The sequence below is a fragment of the Dreissena polymorpha genome, chromosome 4, assembly GCF_020536995.1.
Source record: "Dreissena polymorpha isolate Duluth1 chromosome 4, UMN_Dpol_1.0, whole genome shotgun sequence".
NCBI classification, from domain to species: Eukaryota; Metazoa; Mollusca; class Bivalvia; order Myida; family Dreissenidae; genus Dreissena; species Dreissena polymorpha.
In genome coordinates, this window is record NC_068358.1 from 106,789,499 (window position 1) to 106,811,825 (window position 22,327).

At 36.6% G+C, this 22,327-nt stretch overlaps 2 protein-coding genes across 5 annotated transcripts in view; one reads left to right on the top strand and one right to left on the bottom strand.

Moving 5' to 3' along the window:
- Window positions 1–1,873: 1,873 nt before the first annotated feature.
- Window positions 1,874–11,734, bottom strand: LOC127878065 (very low-density lipoprotein receptor-like). Of its 4 annotated transcripts, none has more exons than XM_052424471.1 (7): window positions 10,649–10,728; window positions 10,256–10,412; window positions 9,185–9,325; window positions 4,925–5,029; window positions 4,281–4,409; window positions 3,822–3,929; window positions 1,874–2,250 (listed from the first exon to the last, which is right to left on the bottom strand). In XM_052424471.1, the coding sequence occupies exons 1-7, from the start codon at window positions 10,712–10,714 to the stop codon at window positions 2,114–2,116; spliced, it is 843 nt and encodes a 280-aa protein (XP_052280431.1). In that variant the 5' UTR covers window positions 10,715–10,728; the 3' UTR covers window positions 1,874–2,113. The 4 variants fall into 4 exon arrangements, with proteins under 4 accessions (XP_052280431.1, XP_052280432.1, XP_052280433.1 ...); XM_052424472.1 differs by lacking the exon at window positions 10,649–10,728 and adding an exon at window positions 11,626–11,734 and having other exon boundaries at window positions 1,875–2,250; XM_052424474.1 differs by lacking the exon at window positions 10,649–10,728 and adding an exon at window positions 11,161–11,352 and having other exon boundaries at window positions 1,882–2,250.
- Window positions 11,735–13,174: 1,440 nt separating this feature from the next.
- The window catches only part of LOC127877556 (eukaryotic translation initiation factor 3 subunit J-B-like), a 33,185-nt gene continuing 24,032 nt past the window's right edge, over window positions 13,175–22,327 (top strand). Inside the window, exons 1-4 of the mRNA XM_052423527.1 lie at window positions 13,175–13,239; window positions 13,328–13,407; window positions 18,865–18,922; window positions 21,326–21,423. Of these exons, the coding sequence (XP_052279487.1) occupies window positions 13,221–13,239; window positions 13,328–13,407; window positions 18,865–18,922; window positions 21,326–21,423 (255 nt within the window). The 5' untranslated portion in view covers window positions 13,175–13,220. The remainder of the gene's footprint in view (window positions 13,240–13,327; window positions 13,408–18,864; window positions 18,923–21,325; window positions 21,424–22,327) is intronic.

Sequence of the window (22,327 nt, forward strand, 5' to 3'; positions counted from 1 at the left end):
TCTCTCACTCTCACCACTTTCAAACATAGGCTTAAGAAATATTTCCTCTTTAAGGCGCAAAATGAGTCTCACGCGTAGTAACATTTTTTCTGTTTTCCTCATATTCAAAAGTCAAATACTCCTCCATAAGCGTCGTAATGATTACCGTAGATTTAATTTCTGCAAACAAATATACATATTGCTTTTTCAAACTATTTATATAGCAAGGAGGTGCAGGCTATTCTTCATAACAGTTGTGTAATTTCATATCCTATTGTGAACAACACTGGTCATGAATATTGTTTTCTGTAATTATAATATTTGTGTACATGTATATCAGCCACTTCTGTCAATCGTAACCTAATTCAAGAATAATGTATTCCACGTTTTTAAACTCTGACTTTGTACAATAATGTACGCGGCTGTTTTTGTTAACTTTTTGTTATTGTTATTGGTCGTGTTAATTAAGATATGGTAATTGTATAGGTGTGTGTGTATATGTGTGTGTGTATATGTGTGTGTGTGTGCTTGTGCGTGTGTGTATGTGTGTGTGTGTGTGTGTGTGTGTGTGTGTGTGTGTGTGTGTGTGTGTGTGTGTGTGTGTGTGTGTGTGTGTGTGTGTGTGTGTGTGTGTGTGTGTGTGTGTGTGTGTTGTGTGTGTGTGTGTGTGTGTGTGTGTGTGTGTGTGTGTGTGTGTGTGTGTGTGTGTGTGTGTGTGTGTGTGTGTGTGTGTGTGTGTGTGTGTGTGTGTGTGTGTGTGTGTGTGTGTGTGTGTGTGTGTGTGTGTGTGTGTGTGTGTGTGTGTGTGTGTGTGTGTGTGTGTGTGTGTGTGTGTGTGTGTGTGTGTGTGTGTGTGTGTGTGTGTGTGTGTGTGTGTGTGTGTGTGTGTGTGTGTGTGTGTGTGTGTGTGTGTGTGTGTGTGTGTGTGTGTGTGTGTGTGTGTGTGTGTGTGTGTGTGTGCATGTGCATGTGTGCGTTAGAGTGTGTGCATATGGGAAAATGTACTCAACAATACATTTATATTCTTAAATACTTTCTGTTAATAAATATTTGTACCCTTGAGACCATTTCAATATTGGAAGAGAAATTAATAATATAACAGAAGTGATATAATACACTTGCTTTTTATGACATTTCTATTACAATGTTACAGTACTCTTATGTCCGTCAAAGTCTACATGTTCGCATTATAATGTAGAAATGCATTATACATACCATAGTTGTTTGAAGGCCTCATTGAAAATAAGATTGCCATTGTTAAACTGTTTGCATGACTTTGTATCAATGTGTTGTCTTAATGAGTTACCTCCGGAAAATAAAGAGATTATTATTATTATCATTATTATTATTATAGTTATTATTATTATTATTATTATTATTATTATTATTATTATTATTATTATTATTGCGGCGTCTTGTATGATATAAAGCACTACCGGGCATTCATAAGTCGCCATGCATACTTAATGGCCAAGTGTGTGTGTTTGTTTAATCTATCCACTTACATATTGGTCATTTTTCAGCATGTGTATTGGTAAATTAATCAATATTCATGTCCATATGCCAGTAACTGATACAACACCTTCTTAAATAAAAGGAGGAGCAGGGGATCGGTGGAGTAAGCTCATTGTGTGTGAGATGACAACATCAGGAAAACTAAAATATGAGCCGTACTCTGTGAAAACGGGGTTAAGTGCATGTGTGTAAAGTGTCGTCCCAGATTAGCCTGTGCAATTCGAACAGGATAATCAGGGGCGACACTTTCCGCTTTTATGATATTTTCTGTTTAAAGAAAGTCTCTTCTAAGCATAAATCCAGTTTCGGAGGAAAGTGTCGTCCCTGATTATCCTGTGCGGACAGCACATGCTAATCTGGGACGACACTTTTCGCATATGCATTAAACCCCCTTTTCACAGAGCGCGGCCCATATACAACTTTGCAAACTAACGTACAGGCGTCTCTTTCGTGAGTATCATTGATTTGTCGCAATAGTAATAAGCATTTAAAAGCATTAAAATTACTGTAGTGAACACTAATTTAATTATTGTTGTAACTTTTTTGGTATTTATTTTGTATTTGTATCGCCCTATACGGCATACACAATGCAAACTTTAATAAACGACTCGACGGATCTTCAAGGCTTTCTCTCGCAGAAAAGTTCGTCGGCCGCAACTTCCGAATTTCCGGACACGCATTCCTTGTTACCGTCACACGCAGTGGCACACTTACCGCTCTGACACACCACCTGGTCGCTGCGCGCGCATCGGGGCACTGTGGTGACAATTAAAAAATAGGAAAAGTTATTGGGCTAAAGCAACCTATATTAAGCACAAAAACGAAATATCAGCTAACTTAAGGTAAGGGCAGCCAACAACGTGACAGTAGCTTCATAAGTTTAAGAAATAGCAGCAAACTCGTATCAATAGCATGGAATATTTAGGCAATACCAACCGACATCAGAGTCAATAGCAACATACATTGAGGCAATAGCAACCGATACGTATACATTAAGGTAATGCAAACGGACATTTATGCAATATTACAAAAATATAACATTAGCAACAGATACCTAGCAATAGCGACATGCGAGTTCGCAAAAGCAAAAGACATTTAAGCAAACGTTGCACACTATAAGAAAACAGAAACAGCAAAATGTAGCAATAGCAATATACATTTTGCTAAAACAATATAATTTGAAGTATTTTGCACTGGCTATACAGATTGAGGTAGTAGCAACAGACATCGAGACAACAGCCACTAGTACAGCTGCGTAATAGCTACACATATTGGGGCAATATAAACATACATTGAGGCCACAGTAACAAATACAGATTTGCAAAAGCTATACACATTGAGTAACATAGTAAAGTTGACAGCTATGCAATACCGATGAATATTGAACAACATTCATCAAAAGCAAGAGATAGTAATGTCAACAATAATTTATTGAAATAGTTGGTTGCATGAATTTAGTTAATATTAACATTTATTAAGCAATATCATTAGAACAATACAGACGATATTTATGGCAATCCAAAACAGGAAGAGAATCTTAGCAAGATAAAAACCAATAAGCAATAACAAGAGATGATAAGCAATAGCAACAGATGTTTAGCCAATGGCGACCTTTAAAAAAATATATGATGAACAATATATGATGGCCGCAGGTACAAGTCAAAAGCATCATAAAAATGAACAGTACCTAGAACTGCATACAATTAGCAATAAATGGATAAATAAACACAAGTAGCCGTCAATAAGCAAAAAAACATTGTTACTGTTTGTGCGTTGAAGAATGGCATTTCGTATACATCACATGTTAGGAAATGTGCTTTTTATTTTAGGGTCGATAACATGACAAGCTTGACACGAACAATCGTGGCTTAGAAAACATCTGCAAAATCTCATCAGATATCTCATTCAGATACGTTATATAAATCATACCGCCTGTTACTCTTTGTAGTTATTAATAGTTAGATCGATATTGTTTGTCAATGTTTTTTTGTAACTGATAGAAGTCTCCATTGTTCAGGCACGATTGCTGTGACAAATTAAAATGACAAATGTGGAAGAAGATACATTATTAATAAATACCAACGACCTTTTATACAAAACTCTTATACAAACGAGTTCATACGTCTTAAATCATAGTGAATTACTCCATTGAAGAAAACGAAAATGTAAAAATTACGTGCATTCAATATAAAATTTAGAAATACGCTTCTAAAACCGAATGACAAACATTATAGACTAGGCTGTCCAGAGAGTCTTGCAAAGAATGGACAAATTCCACGTATTGTTGTAGAATTGTTTAATTTGATTTAGATTTGAGATATACATACGACAGTTGACTTCGTCTGCGCTTCCCGGACACTCCGGGATTCCGTTACAGACACGCGCACATCCGGAACCATCTGCGCACATCACCTCACCCGCCTGGCAAACGGCCGCTGTTGGCAAAGATACCAGTAACAGCAGAAATAAATGCAAGTACATACCTTATGATAAAGTTAATACAATCTAACGTCAACATGTAAAAGCGTGTATACACATAATTTTCCGCGAAATATATCCGTGTTTATGCACATATGCGAAGTGTGTTGACAAATGTGCTTAGAGATTGGGCTATGAGAGTTACGTAATTCTAATAACAGACAAGTGACATTTTTAGTTTGGCCGATGACAAAGACTGTGCCAGATGATCAATCAATAACGCGTACACAAACGCAAGTAGTCACTTGTTTTCGTCAATCACACTGCCGATATCCCCCAACACAGGAACACAATATTGTTGTATTAACCTGTTCTTGCGGATGTTGTGATACTGCAGCGGTTCTCGTCCGCAGAGTCCTCGCATTCCGGTTCTCCATTACACACCTTGGCGCACGCGCCGTCCGAGCACCGCACCTCGCCCGCCCGACACAGCGGAGCTAAGAACGAGTTGTATCATATGTGATATATACACACAAATGTGTTTGAAGTTTTTTCGGCATATTGGTTTTACCAGCTTTTTACCTGAATTGACCTGATCAACAGCGAATAGATTTTAAAAGAAATGTTCCGCTACTTTACCAGAACGAAAAGCTGACACTTCTCATTAGGTAAAAATACATAAACTAAGAAAAAATATATACTCTTAGAGGGGTTGAATCTTTACATAACTGCATCCAAAATGCCCAGCTGTGTGGTTATACAAATTTCAACGATAATTTGAAAAAAAGAATATTTTTAACATAACGTTTGAAGTAAGTTGTTATTTTCAAAAGCCCATTGTTTACAAACCAGTATTTAATGTAATAACGCGTTACCATTATCAAACTTTTTGATATTAATATTACTTTATGGTATTCCTTACATCAAATCACTTTTAAAGCGAAAAACGTGGAACAAATCTCTTAAACGGATACTTTATTATATCCTGAATGTTGGTTTACAAACTGCCTACCGCATGCAAGCTCGTCCTGAAGTTTGGCACACTCAGGTACCCCGTTGCATACCGTGGCACATTTTCCATCGGGGCACCGCACTTGTTTGTCTCCACAGCGCGAATCTGTACAGGAGTGTATGGTTTCAAAAACGATGATACACTATAAAACAATGTTTCTGTGTAGGGCGGTTATGTAGTATTAAGTTATTGAAATAAAGTTAAAATTACTAAGTAATTGCAGATTATAATATAAGACAATTATTATATATTTTTAAATACTTTTATTCTAACATCTTTTGGTGTGGTATGTTGAAGTAGAGACCATTCGAATACAACAAATATGACATGACGACATTTGCTGTCTTTTAAGATTTTTTGTCCCTTGAATGAGCATTTATGACATCGATATAAGTTCAAGAAAAATTTAATGGAATTACACGTTTCGGGTCATCTAATTAAATATCATGAAAGGCAGTTTTCTGTATAACAAATATCACTGTCTATCATCACCACCGGAAATAGATGACCAGCGAATCGAGAATAAACAAAACAACCGAGGTAGTGCTCGTGAAAAGAGTACGTTATACCATTTTTATCGCGAACGTTTTACAAAAACTGTGTGACAAATGAATAGTGGACATATCAAACTTCTATCGTAAGTAGTTGAAGTTCTTTATTAATACATTCGAGTGTTGAAATAGATCAATAATCTGCTACCTGGTACCGAAAGTTAAGTTCGTTTTGGGCATCTTTTTTCCTTTTGTCAGAGTAAAGTATACTCATTTTGCCGAATTTTTCAATGGTGTGCAAATAGTATTATATAAACTATCGTTTTTTTAAAGCTTCAGCCCAAAAATCTAGTTAGTATGCAAATGTTTGGCAAAAATAGAAACTTCGTTGTGTACGGCGAATAGCTTCTGATGTGTATGGCGTATAGCAAAATAACATTACATTGTGTACGGCGAATAGTTTTGAGTTTGGTAACTCACAATGCAGAAGAAGGGGACCCCTGAACGGGATTATTTTCATCGGTGACATTTTCCCCTATTTGAGTTATGTTTGTATCCTAATTGGGTGCAATTCGTCTGTTTTGGAACACGTGGAAATGCACAAACAAATGAAACACATTAAAATGAACATGTTTATGGGGTTCCGTTTGACTGTCATGTACACGTAGATGCAAGACACATGTGTATACAAACATACTGACGTTAACAAAAAGCCTCATTCAAAATCCGTTTAGTTTCCACGCTCTTTTGGAGAAAAAATGACGTTTAATTCATTCTTAAATCATCGATTGATAGCAGAAAGTTTGTCATTGCAATTTAATTTAATAAATAAATAAATTTAACTAAAAACAACGTTTAATTTCATCCTTTTTGGGATAAAAATGACATCTTTATTCATTCTTAAAGCTTTATTTGAGAACAGACTGCTTGGCGTTGCAATATTATCAATGTGTCTTTGTTGCTGGCTAATACACGTGCTCCCCAATAAATTGCACGCAAGTCGACTTTAACATAACCCCTGCGTAAAAAAGTGGTTTTTATGGAGCATTTGATTTTCCAATGGATATATAAAAAATGTAAAAAATGAAATGCTCAAAACAAATGTTGACAGTTATCAATTTTATGTTCAAAAATTTTAAATAATAATCGAAGTGTAGAAATTCCTTTGTTCTGACTTCAAATCCACATATTTTCCGTGATTAAGTAATAATCAGTTTAAAGGCCTATTGATTACTAAGTATGTACCCTGGTTGGACATTGGCGAGTACTCTAAACTTGGGGAGGGTAGTTGTTTTCAAAATTGACGTTACGTCAGTTTCAACGTTTAAATTGCCAAACGTCGACGTTAAATAGTATACTCTTATTATCTTAATTATGCCCCCCCCCCTTCGAAGAAGAGGGGGATATTGTTTTGCTCGATGAATGTCGGTCTGTCGGTCGGTCGGTCTGTCTGTGTTTATAGAAACATTATTACATTTATTACAGGAAAAGATGTCCACATACGTGTGCTATTACTGCCCCGAGAAACAGTCATGAAGATGATGAAATACGTGTCAGAAAAGTTGATGGACATCAGATGCGGACAATTAACTTTAAAGCTATACCAGATCTTTGTCGGGAGCAGGGTAGAACTATAACAATTGATGAGATCAAAGGAAATATTCATATTTCAAGAGCTTATGTGATACCCATAGATGGTCCATTTAAGAAACGTGTCTGGTTACAAGAGAGTAGCAATGTTGATGACCAACATGACCCACTCTCCATCGCAGTCTTACCATTAACACATAAATTTTTTATCCTTCCTTAATGATGGTCAAAATGCAATTGTCCCTAAAGTCCCTAAAACTGAGAATTTCTGAAGAATCTAGTGTCTGTTTTATTTCAAGGAGATACATAGTCTCTGATAAACATAAAGAGAGAGCTTAGGAATGTAAACATTAACCCTTTGGGGCAATTAACTTAAGTTTATCAGCACGATGAGGTCTGGCATTTACTCGCATTTCCAACACTCATAACAACCCGCTAGCCTTTGGCCTCAGGCTTTTATTACTGTAGGTTTGTTACGTTGGGCAATATGAATATTTATCCATGTGTTAAACTCTAATAAAAATGAAATTTTAATTTAGATTTTCTTTCAACCCTTTACTAACTAAAAAATGGAACAGTCCAATAAATTATTACGTCATTTACTAATGAAATCTGCGTGGAGGTTGTGCCTATTTAATAAGCCGGTCCAGCTAAGGTGCCTATTAAAAATTCGATTAACACATTCATGAGATACGCAATTCGTCTTATTTTGACATAAAACTAATGCAAATGTTTCACAAATGTTTTGAAAATTATTTTTAAATTGTAGTAAAGAAAATATAAATAAATTAGATTTTTTTAAAATAAATGTGTGACATCACACATGGCCTGACCCCCCTCCCCCATGTCACAAACTGTTACACTTTCTTACACCCCCTCCCCCCCCCCCACCTGGGGCGTGACATACTTTATGGACGGCCCCTTATCACTCAAAATTGTATACCCTTAATTCACGCTTTTCACTCTAACTCATGATTATGTCCACATGTTGTTTTCGTTTGCATTGCATCTCTACCTTTCTCTCACTACAAATACCACAACATATCTCTACCTTTCTCTCACTACAAATACCACAACATATCTCTACCTTTCTCTCACTACAAATACCACAACAAGCATAGACTTATAATGCGATCATCGACTCAATAATTCTATCAAACCCATGTAATTAGGATCCCTGGGTTTAGAGGTAGACCGTATTCAAAATTCGATTTGCAGTGGCATATACTTCATTCTGGTTTCTCTTCTTTAGCATAACTCAATATTATGGATAAATTCTTTTTTTTAAGCGAAACAAGTGTAACGTGTTCCCGCAGTGTATGTTTGGATCATAAATCAGAACGAGTTTTCGCCTGAAAATGGTATTTGCAACCACTTAAAAAAAATAGCAGTTTACTGCATAGGCGTGGTAAAAATGGGTTAAATATTCAAATGAATTAAAATTCAATGGAATGTTTTCACTTTACTATTATAATCAGTTATCAGACTAGTGTTAAAATGCCAATACGCTGCAACTATTCGCCGTACACGACTTATACTATTCGCCGTACACGACTTTTGCCATAAACAACAATTCGCCGTACACAACAGGTATTTAATTTTAATTTATTTCCACGAACAATAATCAAATCAAGACCAAAAATAGCGTTCAGGTGGTATATATTGCCTATAAGAATAGGAAATCAACTCCATACACGACGACAAACCATGTAATCATAAAAGAAAAGCTGTTTCTTCAAGCAGTACCAATTTCAAACCGGTACCAAGCAGTCATAAATATGTGTAAATAACGCTTCATCAATACGAATTGCAATATAGATACACATTTTAAAACATATTAATCTGTCTGTAATATGCATAACACGCACTGGTTAGCCAGGAGCGAGTAATTATTAGATATTTTAGGTAAATACTCACTGCTCTCCATGGTTGTTTTGTTTATTCGTGCTTCGCTAGTCATCTATTTCCGGTGGTGATGATAGACAGTGAATATACAATATCAAGACGGTACAGAACTAGCATCGAAAAGGTGAATAGGGGAAATAACTGTTGACAGTATAAAGTCAGACGCCATGCAGTTTGTTAGCTCCCCTATCGGCTAACCCAGAGTAATCTGAAAACCATCAAAATAGTACGAAATTAATTACAACGGAAGATCATTGTAGTTCCTAATGCCTACCACAGTTGTCTTCGTCGTCCCCCTTAGGACATTGACGTGATCCGTCACAGCGCTGGGTCATGGGAATGCATGAAAGGTACTGGTAGCCAGGGTCCCGTGGGTCTACGTTACATGCGTAGTTCGTACCGCGCTCACACGTTCCTGTCGAAAGAGCGGCATTTTCTGTTACAGCTGTTTGACTTTACAATACATTAGAATGTTAGTGGGTTATAATTTAACATTCTTTGTTAATCTTTGGAATAAATCCCTTGATTCTTCATGATGCTGATTTTAATGTTTTGTAAATATGGTTCACTGAATTTTACAGCAACTGATTAACCGGTTTAAAGAGGCCTTTTCACAGATTTTGGCATGTATTGAAGTTTGTCATTAAATGCTTTACATTGATAAATTGAAATATTGGACCTAAAATTTTGCAGTAAAAAAAAAACAAGAATACAATTGTTAAAAAAGTGACCCTTAACTGGGCTCGAACAACTGACCGCTGGAGTCCTGGATTTAAAAGTCTTCCGCTTAGACCACTCGGCCATCCGTTCTCATGCTATGATGAAATGTATTTTTTTACTTTATATAAGCAATTATCGTAGTTTCACAAAATATAACGACAACAGAACTTTCCAAATTATTCAATCGTTTCGCGTTGCAACGCTTTATAATTTTCAGGATTTCAAATCGTCAAAAGATTAATATAATCCAGTTTAGAGCATGGTAAATGTTCAGAATTATTGTTTCCTCACAAATATCATAACTAAAACGAAAATTTGCGAATCTGAAACAACTTTTTTTAATTTTGTCAATTTACCAAAACGTGAAAAGGCCCCTTTGAAGAAAAATACAATCAGTTAGTTACCAAACCATTTTACATCAGAGTATGTACATAATTGTTTTCACAAACCTAAACTATAAGTCTCTGTATACATTTGTTATAAAAAATACTTACATGATTAGTATATTGTCATTTATTCAAAGCATAGCAGCCACAAATAAGAACGTGCTTTACAAATCTACGAACATTTTCATAGAAATGTCCCTTTTTTGTAAAATCCACGTGCATTCTGATCGGTTACTTACGGACCATCACGTTGTAGGCGGTCCTGTAGTCGATGGTCGAGGTCGGGGTTGGCGGTCGGCTGGTGGCCCTCGGCACCTCATTCCGTTTCTTCTTGGGTCCGAAGATCAAGCCGTCTCCTGTGGCGTAGAGAATTGCGACAGAGCACAGCACCAGTACCTTGATAAAAGACGTGGTTTTATGTTGAAACATAGTAAGACGGATATGTTACTTTCAAGTATCAAGTAAGCATCAGTATGTTCGAGCACAGCATTTGGTCAAGTATAAGTAAATGTTCAACATCATAGGACACGGAATTTTCAATATTCCATGACCACAAGCATATTAAAAACATGTCGGTAATATCCGTTAGAATTACATTTAAGTGGATAAAATACTTATCAAAAATATTTAACCCATTCATGCCTAGCGTCCTGAAAAATGACATTGCAAACAGCGTAGACCCAGATGAGACGCCGCATAATGCGGCGTCTCATCTGGGTCTGCGCTGTTTGCTTAAAGAAATTTCTGTAAGAAATATTCTAAATATAGAAATAAATACACTGGACATCCCTAATTATGGAAATAAATTGATCCAACTGAGAAGGATGGGAGAGTCCACTGGGCATAAATGGGTAAATTATGAAACAGAAGTCCTCAAAGGGGGAAACTCAAAATAACAGATAACGATGTGGACATTCAAAATAACAGATAACGATGTGGACATTCAAAAGCGAGTAGATTAGCCTGAAATAAACGAAATTTAAAAGTTGTGTCTATTTGTTGATACTTACAGCAAAATAACATAAATTGCAGTATTATAATTTGTTCTTTTTGTTAGTGTTATTATTGTATTAGTTGTAGTAGTAGCAGAAGTAGCGATAATTGTTAATATCAATATCATATAAGATGTTTACTGAAAACTCACGTTTCTTTTAAGATTCATTATTCCTTCGAATTCGACTGTTTGCGATCTACTGATTTCTATTTACTTTTATGTTATGTATGAATCAACCAACGGTCGTTTACCGTGCGTTATAAACCTCAAACGCGGAAATAATTTAAATAAATTAATATTTTCTGTTTTATCGATAACAGTTTTCACTGTGCGTCAGACGGAATGTGATATATAAATTGTAAAAAAGACAACACAATAATTTTACAGGTATTGACATTGGATAAATAATAACTTTGATGTTCAACCCGTGTTAGGGAGTGGGATAATCATTAAGCTCAACATTTTTAAGGGACCTTTTCACAGATTTTGGCATTATTGAAGTTTGTCATTTAATGCTTTAAGGCAAACATTGGAACTGTATGGCTCGAGTAAAAACAATAATATTATCAAGAAAAGAAAGAAACAGTAATGTTCAAGTTGGCTCGAACCACTGACCTTTATATTAAAGTGTAGCACGTAAACCACGCGGCTATCCGTGCTCATTTCAGTACTACGTTAACAACAGAACTTTCCCAATTATTCGATCGTTTCGCGTTTGTTACGCTTGATAAATTTCTTGTCAATCTTCCATACCTCATGGTAGCCCTCGTGATGTTTGACTTTCTGGGTTTGCACTCGGTGGAGCCCTTCTGTGCCCGTACCAGATGAGAAATTTAAGAAGCTGCCCATTATCAGCTCAATGACTCCAAACAGGCTTGGATCAGCCAATCAGTGACACTTGTACAACGTTCACAACACCTTGCATGGTGTTAAATTATTCCTTACTGATTTTGAGAGCATTTATTCCACGGTATTTATGCAAACAGTAAGAAAAGCTTACATGCATATACAAGGCAAAATATCAATCAAATGCCATTTTGTATTCCTTTTTTAATCGTGATGGTTCGGGGGTTATTTTCAAGATACAGAGTTTTTTTGTTGTCAAAGTTAAGTTCTTGAATTCATCTTGCTAATCAATTCCAAAATGTATGCATTTAATGCATCTTTTCACGTTTGCTCACTGAGGAGACCCGGGTTTATCCCTGCTGCCGCCGTAAGTGAGCTTGATTGGTGGTCACCACACCAGCCAGGTGGGGTTTCTTCAGGGTACTCCGACTACCCCAATCCCCCTCATAAACACACACCACACGATCACACCAAAATTAATTATCTGTGAGTGAGTATGAATAAATAGATGGAAATTGCAGCTATAATTCAAACATAAGTCCCAACTTTCGCGAGTCTTGTAAACGAATTAGATAGGAATGCTGGGATACAGTCCTGGTCCGCAGAAAATGCAGATGCGGAGGGACCTGACAAACTTCGAAACACACACGCGCACACAGCTAAAATTGTTCTGGCTTTCTCACTCATACGCGCAGTGGTTGGTACACGCGCTTCTCACATAGGTGATCCGCGTTTGATAGCCGTCCCAGGGAGCATGTTAGTTTCGTTTGTGTCAATAACCGTACGGGTCATTTGGGTTATCTATAAGTACTCCGCCCCCCCCCCCCCCCCTAACAGCACAACATAAAAAATATGTCAGTAATAACCAAAAAGCTGGAAATTGCAGGTATGCTTCAAACCTTTCCCAACTTTCGGGAGTCAAGTAAGTAAATTAGATAGAAGCGCTTTCACACATTTCACATAACGCAGCCTCAGGTGCGAAAGGAAGTTTTCAGCTTGGAAAAACACTCAGACACATAAATTTTGTAATAAATTTTAATGTGAAATTCATTAAATCAATGAATCTTTAGAGTAATTATGGTCTTTATATATATGTGTTGTAACAAATAGAAAATGAAGATCTTTTTCAGAGCGCTAAATCGTTGATATCAACAACGTCAAATTAGTAGCATGTAGCCCAAACATAGTCTCTTAATAAATATTCGGTATTGATATAAAATATTCGTAATCAACATAATTTGTTCAGATAATATACATAATGAAAAAAATATAGTTTATTAAGTGAACAAGTCATGAAATACACCTTTATACCTTTTGCATTCTTTCTGATTTCTGACCAATTTTGTTAGAGATTCGAAACCAAGATGTCGGATGCCGAGTGGGGTAAGACATGCTTAGCCATATTTTATCAATTTATTCGTACAGTATCCTCCTGTTACCATCAAATTCATCGTGAATAATTTTATTTCAGATGCGGATGATTTTGAGCCAGCAGTTCCGACAGTGTCAGCGTCGGATAAGCTAGAAGGTGAAGACGAAGATGACGTTAAGGTATTCCCACCACCAAATTTTCCAAAATTGTGAACTGAAATGACGTAATTCCTAAAATAGACCCAACTTTCGTCTTGATAAAATATTGTATTCATCAAAGCACTTGCTGAGTTTTTTTCTAGTTTTGGCAAATGTATTATACAATGTTGCTTTATTTCTAGCTGAAAAAATTCGCGTTCAGAATAAATCTAAACGCTGAAACTCCGGTCTGTAAAAAACATAACAGAAAAATAAATATAATACTATTATGGGAATTACAGTATTTACAAGTGTATATATCTCAAACCTACCTGTTGTTTGACAAATATGATCTTAGATCACAAACATTACCTGTATTTTATTCAAAATCATAGACATGGAACGATCATTTTCTCAAAGGCAACCATTTTGGCATTGTTGTTGTTATTCTTATTTCGTACCATAGTAGTGCTGCAACAATACGCCAAAAAGCGTATTGCGATATATTGTCAGCTCAAAAACCCATATTGCAATATATCGCAATATATTGCTTACTTGTACCAAAATTATGACTGGCCAATTACCCGATAATCCCGTATATTCCAGTTTTAAAGCAAATTCTGGTAAATGTTTACTATAAAAATGCTCAAGAATAACACAAAACACAAACATTCACCAATTTTTTTACATATCAAATACATTTTGGCATTTGTTACTATTTAAAGATGTGATGAAATAACTTCCAATCGGGCGTTTTTTTTTCCCACTGAACACGCGTAAATCGCCTGACATGATGTTCCCGTTTTATACAACACAAATACACCCACACTTTGCACGCCACATTCTACATGTCTGTATAATTTTTGTGCGCTTTCGCTTTTTATTGAGAAAAAGAATAAAGCACTTTTTTTATTGTCGCGTTAGCATTACATTTCGGAAGCATGTTTCCGAAATTCGGATTACAAATTTAATAATGCTCATTTCAGAATCGAAAGAAACATTTAGTTGTGCGTAATTAATTCAACGATAATTCGTTTAAAAGCATAGAATGAATGCTCCCATGTAACAGCGCTACTCTGTATAATAGACTTTTTAGAATGCCATTTGTACGTAACAATTTATTTTTACAAAATACCTCTTTGTTTTGTTTACCTTGATATCATTATTTTGGATGGCTTTTCTGAACGAAATGTAGATGCATGTTTGTAAAATTTTCGTACCGGTATGACGAAAATCGTATCGCAATACCATATGCGGATTGCATATTGCAATATATACCGATATACCGGTATATTGTTGCAGCACTATACCATAGCTATTTGGTACCTATTACTTTTGGGGTATTTCGTTACTGTCGATTCTAATATTTTGAGTTATAATAGTTATTATTATTCTTTTGCTTCTTCTTATGATTATTATTTCCAATTTTATTAACCAGGTTTTCCGAAGGAAAAAACTGGTTATTAGATTGGCAAATGCGGGCGGGCTGGCTGGCTGGCGGGCGGAACAAGCTTGTCCGGGCCATAACTATGTCGTTCATTGTCAGATTTTAAAATCATTTGGCACATTTGTTCACCATCATTGGACGGTGTGTCGCGCGAAATAATTACGTCGATATCTCCAAGGTCAAAGTCACACTTTTAGTTCAAAGGTCAAAAATGGCCATAAATGAGCTTGTCCTGGCCATAACTATGTCATTCATTGTGAGATTTTAAACTCATTTGGCACATTTGTTCACCATCATGGGACGGTGTGTGGCACGAAAGAATCACGTCAATATCTCCAATGTCAAGGTCGCCACGACTGAAAATAGATTTTTTTTAAAAACAAACTTACAAAGGGTGTTAATTTTGTTTGTTCATTTCAAAAGTTCAGTTTGAGTTTTTTCCCTTTATCAGTTTTTTTTTCACAATGAAAACCTGGTTTTGTGACAATTTTGTCCCTTGTTTCTTACTGTTTTGCGCATATTGCACACTTTTTTTTCCAACTCAGTTACAAACATAGTTGAATTTAACCTCCAGTTCGATAGCGATCTTATATGTCAAGCTCACATTCACCAAGGGAGATAACATGAACTTTTACTATACAAGGAGATTTATATTGAATGAAACAAACTTGAAATATAGTTTATTAACAGGTAAATTTTGATATATTTTTCTCAATATATACTATTTAGGCTAATGTTCTTTCATAATAGTCACAAATATGTGTGTATTTAAATTCAGGAGTGATGCGACCGAAATTTGTGTTGAAACTCTCGCTATTAAAAAGATAGAGTGGACTATTGACGCCAAGAGTCTGCCAAAGCAAAAATCATCAAAAGACTCTAAGGCGGCAATTTATATTGACAACTTTATTTTAGGTGTACAGATCAATAAACTCATTTATCACTCTGTTGGTTTATGCTTTGAACTGTAGATGTAAACAAGGAAAAGCAATGGTTGCTTTAAATGCTTTTAGATGAACATCATATTTTGAAGTTTGAATTGAGTTGTTATGCATTTCCTAGGTAGATTTGGGCTTTTTAGCTTACCTATGCATAACGTATTCGTGATGATTTTGAGTGATCACTTGTCCGTGGTGCGCCATCGTCATGCTTTGTATGCGGTCTGTTGATAAACATGGTTGCCCGTGGGCTGGGCAGTTTTCCTTAAATGGTTATAGTAGCTTGAGTAAAAACTTGTTAAATTGAAGAAGTCTCATTTTCAATCTTCATGAAACTTGTTAGAAACATTTTTTCAAATGGCAGTGTTTTTTTTCACCTATAGGGGAATGGTGGCGGGGCCCGTCCAAAGGGGAAGACGCTTTCTTTTTTAAGAAAAGGGGAAAATTACAAATTCACTCTTTTTTATGTAATGATATTTATTATATGAATACACATGTATGTATGAATGCAATATTCACAGCTGAATGTCTCTGTCCTTTTTTATCCCCACGCTTTTTGAAAAAAAGGTGGGGATATTGTGGTTATCTCCGCCGTCCGTCCGTCTGTCTGTCCGTCCGTCCTGGCCACTATCTCCTCCTACACTAAAAGCACTAGAACCTTGAAACTGACACACATGGTAGCTATGAGCATATGTGCGACCCTGCACTATTTGGAATTTTGATCTGACCCCTGGGTCAAAAGTTATAGCGGTTGGGGTGGGGCCGCGTCAGAAATTATCACTCATTTTTTTAGGTTATTTTACATTTACTTCTTTATTTCTACACCGATTCACTTCAAATTGATACTGGACCTCTCTTATAACAATACGGTCAATCTCAACCATGCATGGCCCCATTCCCAACCCTGGGGCGCCCCGCCCACATAGGCCACACCCACCAAAAATTTCCATTTACTATAATTTTTTCATTTCTACACGGATTCACTTCAAATTGATACTGAACTTTTGTTATGACATGAGGGTCAATCTCAACTATGCATGGCCCCAATCCCAACCCTGGGGCGCCCGCCCACATAGGCCACACCCACCAAAAAATTCCATTTACTATAATTTTTTCATTTCTACACGGATTCACTTCAAATTGATACTGAACTTCTCTTATGACATTAGGGTCAATCTCAACTATGCATGGCCCCATAACCAACCCTGGGGCCCCGCCCACATAGACCACACCCACCCAAAATTGCCTTTACTATAATTTCTTCATTTCTACACCGATTCACTTCAATTGATATTGAACTTCTCTTATGACTATACAGTCAATCTCAACTATGCATGGCCCCATTACCAACCCTGGGGCGCCCCGCCCACATAGACCACACCCACCCAAAATTGCCTTTTACTATAATTTCTTCATTTCTACACCGATTCACTTCAAATTGATACTGAACCTCTCTTATGACAATACGGTCAATCTCAACTATGCATGGCCCCATTACCAACCCTGGGGCCCCGCCCACATAGACCACACCCACCCAAAATAGCCTTTTACTATAATTTCTTCTTTTCTACACCGATTCACTTCAAATTGATACTGAACTTCTCTTATGACAATATGGTCAATCTCAACTATGCATGGCACAATTACCAACCCTGGGGCGCCCTGCCCACATATGTCACACCCACCCAAAATTGCCTTTTACTATAACTTCTTCATTTCTACACCAATTCACTTCTAATTGATGATGAACTTCTCTTATGACAATACGGTCAATCTCAGCTATGCATGGCCCCATTACCAACCCTGGGGCACACCTAGGTCAAACATTCGGCGTGGGGATACGCGTCGGCCTCTGCCGCGCCATTTCTAGTCTTAATTATATATCAATGATTGTTTTAACATTAGTTTCAAACAGTTTAGCCGTCATGCACAGTCTCAGTTTTCCTAGCCAATTTCAGTCTAATTGAAAAAAAATTAATCAATAAAATGGCAAATTTGAGCATTTTTTATCAATAAAATGGAGCAAATTGGAATGTTTTTATCAACAAATGTCGACACAATATAGATACATCAGGCCTTTCCCTGGCCATTTTGGGAAAAAAATGAAATTCATGTGAAAAGTGACCACTGATTTGGGAAAAACTAATTTAACTCTTTATGATAATTCAAAATCATATTTATATTATGTTTATATACTTTGTTAGTTGTTTAAGAAATAAATATAAGATATATGTATCATTAGACAGTTCTTTCTAAAAAAAAAAAAAAAAAATTTTTTTTTTCACTTCTGGAGGCGATTTTTTCTACAAAATAGGGGAAAAATATATACTATTTTTTTAGGGGAATGGGGCCGAACATCGGCCCCGAAATTGCCATTTAAAAACACTGAATGGTAACTGATCCGAGTGTGAAAATGGTTCTGGTCAAATGAAAAACTTGGCAGCCAGGGGTGGGGCAATTTCCATTATATGGCATAGTAAAACCCTGTGAACACTCTAGAAGCAACAATTACAGTCCAATCTTCATAAAGCTTTGGTAAGTTCATTTGCTCTAATGATATCTTGGCTGAATTTTAAAAATTGTTTTGGTTCCTTGAAAAAACATGGAGGCCAATGGGGCGGGGTAGTTTTTATTTAGTGGCTTTAGTTAAACCTATAAATTAATGTTCTAATGGCCACATTTATTGGCCAATCTTCATTAAACTTTGTCAGAACTTTTTTAGGGACTGTGGTCTAGTGGTAGGATGCTGGTCTAGGGATGGGAAGGTCCTGGTTCGAATCCCGCTTGGAGCACTGGATTTTTCTGAGCAAAAAATTAATCCCACGCTTGCTACTCTCCACCCAGGTGTATAAAAGGGTACCTGTGAGGGAAATAATTTCGAAGTCGGCTGAAGATGCATACGTTATTGAAGCAGACTATAAACCGCACCTTTATCCTTTATCACTGAAATACTTCCTAGCATCTAATTAATAAGACTAAGGTTTGCCTTTTCTTGAAAAAGGGAGCCTACATATTTCACTCCAGACACTGACCATCCTGACATTCAGCCATTCCTCTCATTATTTTTTTACAGTCTAACAGAGCTCTTTTAAAGGTAACCCTTTTCTGTTTTAGGACAGCTGGGATGCAGCCGGAGATGCAGAAGGCAAGAAAGAGGAAGACAAGGAAAGCGGTAAGATGAGTGAAACCTTGTGAATCATTACCGGTAGCTAATGATCAAATCAATTTGCGAAAATAGACTGACACAACATTAATTTTGTTCATGAATTTTCTCTGTACACGTCAATGTATTAAGATAATCTTGAATATTCACATTTTAATTAATCTAATTCTATGTAATAATTTGTGACATTCTTCTTATTTTTTATGGTTTTGTCTCCGTTCGTCTGTCACACTTTTCTGGATCCCGCGATAACTTTAAAAGTTCTTAATATTTTTCATGAAACTTGGAACATGGATAGATGGCAAAATGGACATTATGCACGTCATTATCCCCACGCTTTTTGAAAAAAAGGTGGGGATATTGTGGTTATCTCCGCCGTCCGTCCGTCCGTCCGTCCGTCCGTCCGTCTGTCTGTCTGTCTGTCTGTCTGTCTGTCTGTCCGTCCGTCCTGGCCACTATCTCCTCCTACACTAAAAGCACTAGAACCTTGAAATTTACACACATGGTAGCTATGAGCATATGTGCGACCCTGCACTATTTGGAATTTTGATCTGACCCCTGGGTCAAAAGTTATAGCGGTTGGGGTGGGGCCGCGTCAGAAATTATCACTCATTTTTTTAGGTTATTTTACATTTACTTCTTTATTTCCACACCGATTCACTTCAAATTGATACTGGACCTCTCTTATGACAATACGGTCAATCTCAACCATGCATGGCCCCATTCCCAACCCTGGGGCGCCCCGCCCACATAGGCCACACCCACCAAAAATTTCCATTTACTATAATTTTTTCATTTCTACACGGATTCACTTCAAATTGATACTGAACTTTTGTTATGACATTAGGGTCAATCTCAACTATGCATGGCCCCAATCCCAACCCTGGGGCGCCCGCCCACATAGGCCACACCCACCAAAAAATTCCATTTACTATAATTTTTTCATTTCTACACGGATTCACTTCAAATTGATACTGAACTTCTCTTATGACATTAGGGTCAATCTCTACTATGCATGGCCCCATAACCAACCCTGGGGCCCCGCCCACATAGACCACACCCACCCAAAATTGCCTTTACTATAATTTCTTCATTTCTACACCGATTCACTTCAAATTGATATTGAACTTCTCTTATGACAATACAGTCAATCTCAACTATGCATGGCCCCATTACCAACCCTGGGGCGCCCCGCCCACATAGACCACACCCACCCAAAATTGCCTTTTACTATAATTTCTTCATTTCTACACCGATTCACTTCAAATTGATACTGAACCTCTCTTATGACAATACGGTCAATCTCAACTATGCATGGCCCCATTACCAACCCTGGGGCCCCGCCCACATAGACCACACCCGCCCAAAATTGCCTTTTACTATAATTTCTTCATTTCTACACCGATTCACTTCAAATTGATACTGAACTTCTCTTATGACAATACGGTCAATCTCAACTATGCATGGCACAATTACCAACCCTGGGGCGCCCTGCCCACATATGTCACACCCACCCAAAATTGCCTTTTACTATAACTTCTTCATTTCTACACCAATTCACTTCTAATTGATGATGAACTTCTCTTATGACAATACGGTCAATCTCAGCTGTGCATGGCCCCATTACCAACCCTGGGGCACACCTAGGTCAAACATTCGGCGTGGGGATACGCGTCGGCCTCTGCCGCGCCATTTCTAGTTTCATTTTGTTCCTACGTCAAAAATTATCTTTGCTATGGCAACAAAAAGACTAGAAATACTGCTGAAAATGGTGGGTTTTCTGGATCATGCGATAACTTTTAAAGTTCTTAATATTTTTTCATGTAACTTTAAACATGGATAGATGGCAATATGGACATTATGCATGTCATTTCATTTTGTTCCTAAATTTAAAAAAATGGTTGCTTTGGCAACAAATATATATAAAAAAATCTGGAACTTCTGACAATGGTGGAGCCGGTAGGGGACTTATATGGACATTATGCACGTCATTTAATTTCTTTCCTACGTCAAAAATTCTGATTGCTATGGCAACAAATAGACTAGAAATACTGCTGAAAATGGTGGTTTTCGGGATCCTGCAATAACTTTTAAAGTTTTTAATATTTTTTCATGAAACTTGAAACATGGATAGATGGCAATATGGACATTATGCATGTCATTTCATTTTGTTCCTAAATTAAAAAAAATGGTTGCTTTGGCAACAAATATATATAAAAAAATCTGGAACTTCTGACAATGGTGGAGCCGGTAGGGGACTTATATTGCTTGACAATAGTCTTGTTATTTATGAAACTTAGAAAATAGCTAATGAGGTATCATGTTCATAAAAAAATATTGATTGTAGCTTTGACTTTATTTTAATTATTCATGAGAAATTGAAGCAATAGGTGAATATTTGTGTTTGAACAGATGGCTCTGTGAAAGCTGTACAGAGAAAAAAGAAAAAGCCCTTAGCAGACAGAATAGCTGAAAAAGAAGCTGCAAGATTGGCCAAAGAACAAGAAGAGGTAAATTCCAAGAAGGTGGTCTAAAAAATCAAACATGCTATCTGATATATTATTTGTTCCAAAAAAATCTTTTTTTGCTATTATATTAAGTAATAGACCCGTCTGTTCGTTCATTTGTCAGTCTTTATAAGTTTAAGCCCGAAATAGTGTGTTTCTTTTTACATTTGAATTACTTGTTAACAACATGACAAGCATATCAATATGAAATTTTATAAATACATATATACACAAGTGCAAAATGTAATGTTTGTGTATGTTGTGATTGTTTGCATGTTATATGCCCTTGAAAGTTTAAAAACTAAGATACTTTACATCACTGTACATGTATACTTTTTGAGTAGTTATATCATCAACATTTTATAGATTTGATTTGTAATTAAATTAAAAGTTCAAGACATTAAATTCAAGTTTGTTGCAATATTTTTTTAAGGTTATGTGCCCCTTCAGTTTGTCAAAAATTATATACTTAAACCCATTAAACATTGTGTTTTTGTGTCGTGAATTAGTTTCTCAGTTTTCTGCTTATACATATAAAACTGCATATCAACTTGATACTTTACAGATATGTTGTTAATACTATGTACTTTTATGGCCTTGGTAAGGTGGAATATAGTCCATCCGTCTTTCAGCCTGTCAGTCATTTTGTTGCAAAAGTTGTTTTTATGCCCCCAGTAGGGTGGCATATAGCAGTCAAACTGTTGTCAGTCCGTTTGTCTGTCAGTCTGTGCGTCCGTCCAAAAACTTTAACATTGGTCATAAATTTTGCAATATTGAAGATAGCAATATGATATTTGGCATGCAAATATCATGGAGCTGCTCATTTTGAGTGGTGAAAGGTCAAGGTCAAAGGTCGACAAGTATATGGCTTCAAAGCGGCGCAGAAGGGGGCATTGTGTTTCTGAAA

What these genes read in the sequence shown, in the direction of transcription:
- LOC127878065 (XM_052424471.1), bottom strand. Translation starts at nt 10,714, where the DNA reads ATGCGGCGTCTCATCTGGGTCTACGCTGTTTGCAATGTCATTTTTCAG. An exon ending in CGCCTACAACGTGATGGTCC is followed by an intron (nt 9,326 to 10,255) that starts GTAAGTAACCGA and finishes CTCTTTCGACAG; the next exon opens with GAACGTGTGAGCGCGGTACG. An exon ending in CGCAGACGAAGTCAACTGTC is followed by an intron (nt 2,251 to 3,821) that starts GTATGTATATCT and finishes TTGTCACCACAG; the next exon opens with TGCCCCGATGCGCGCGCAGC.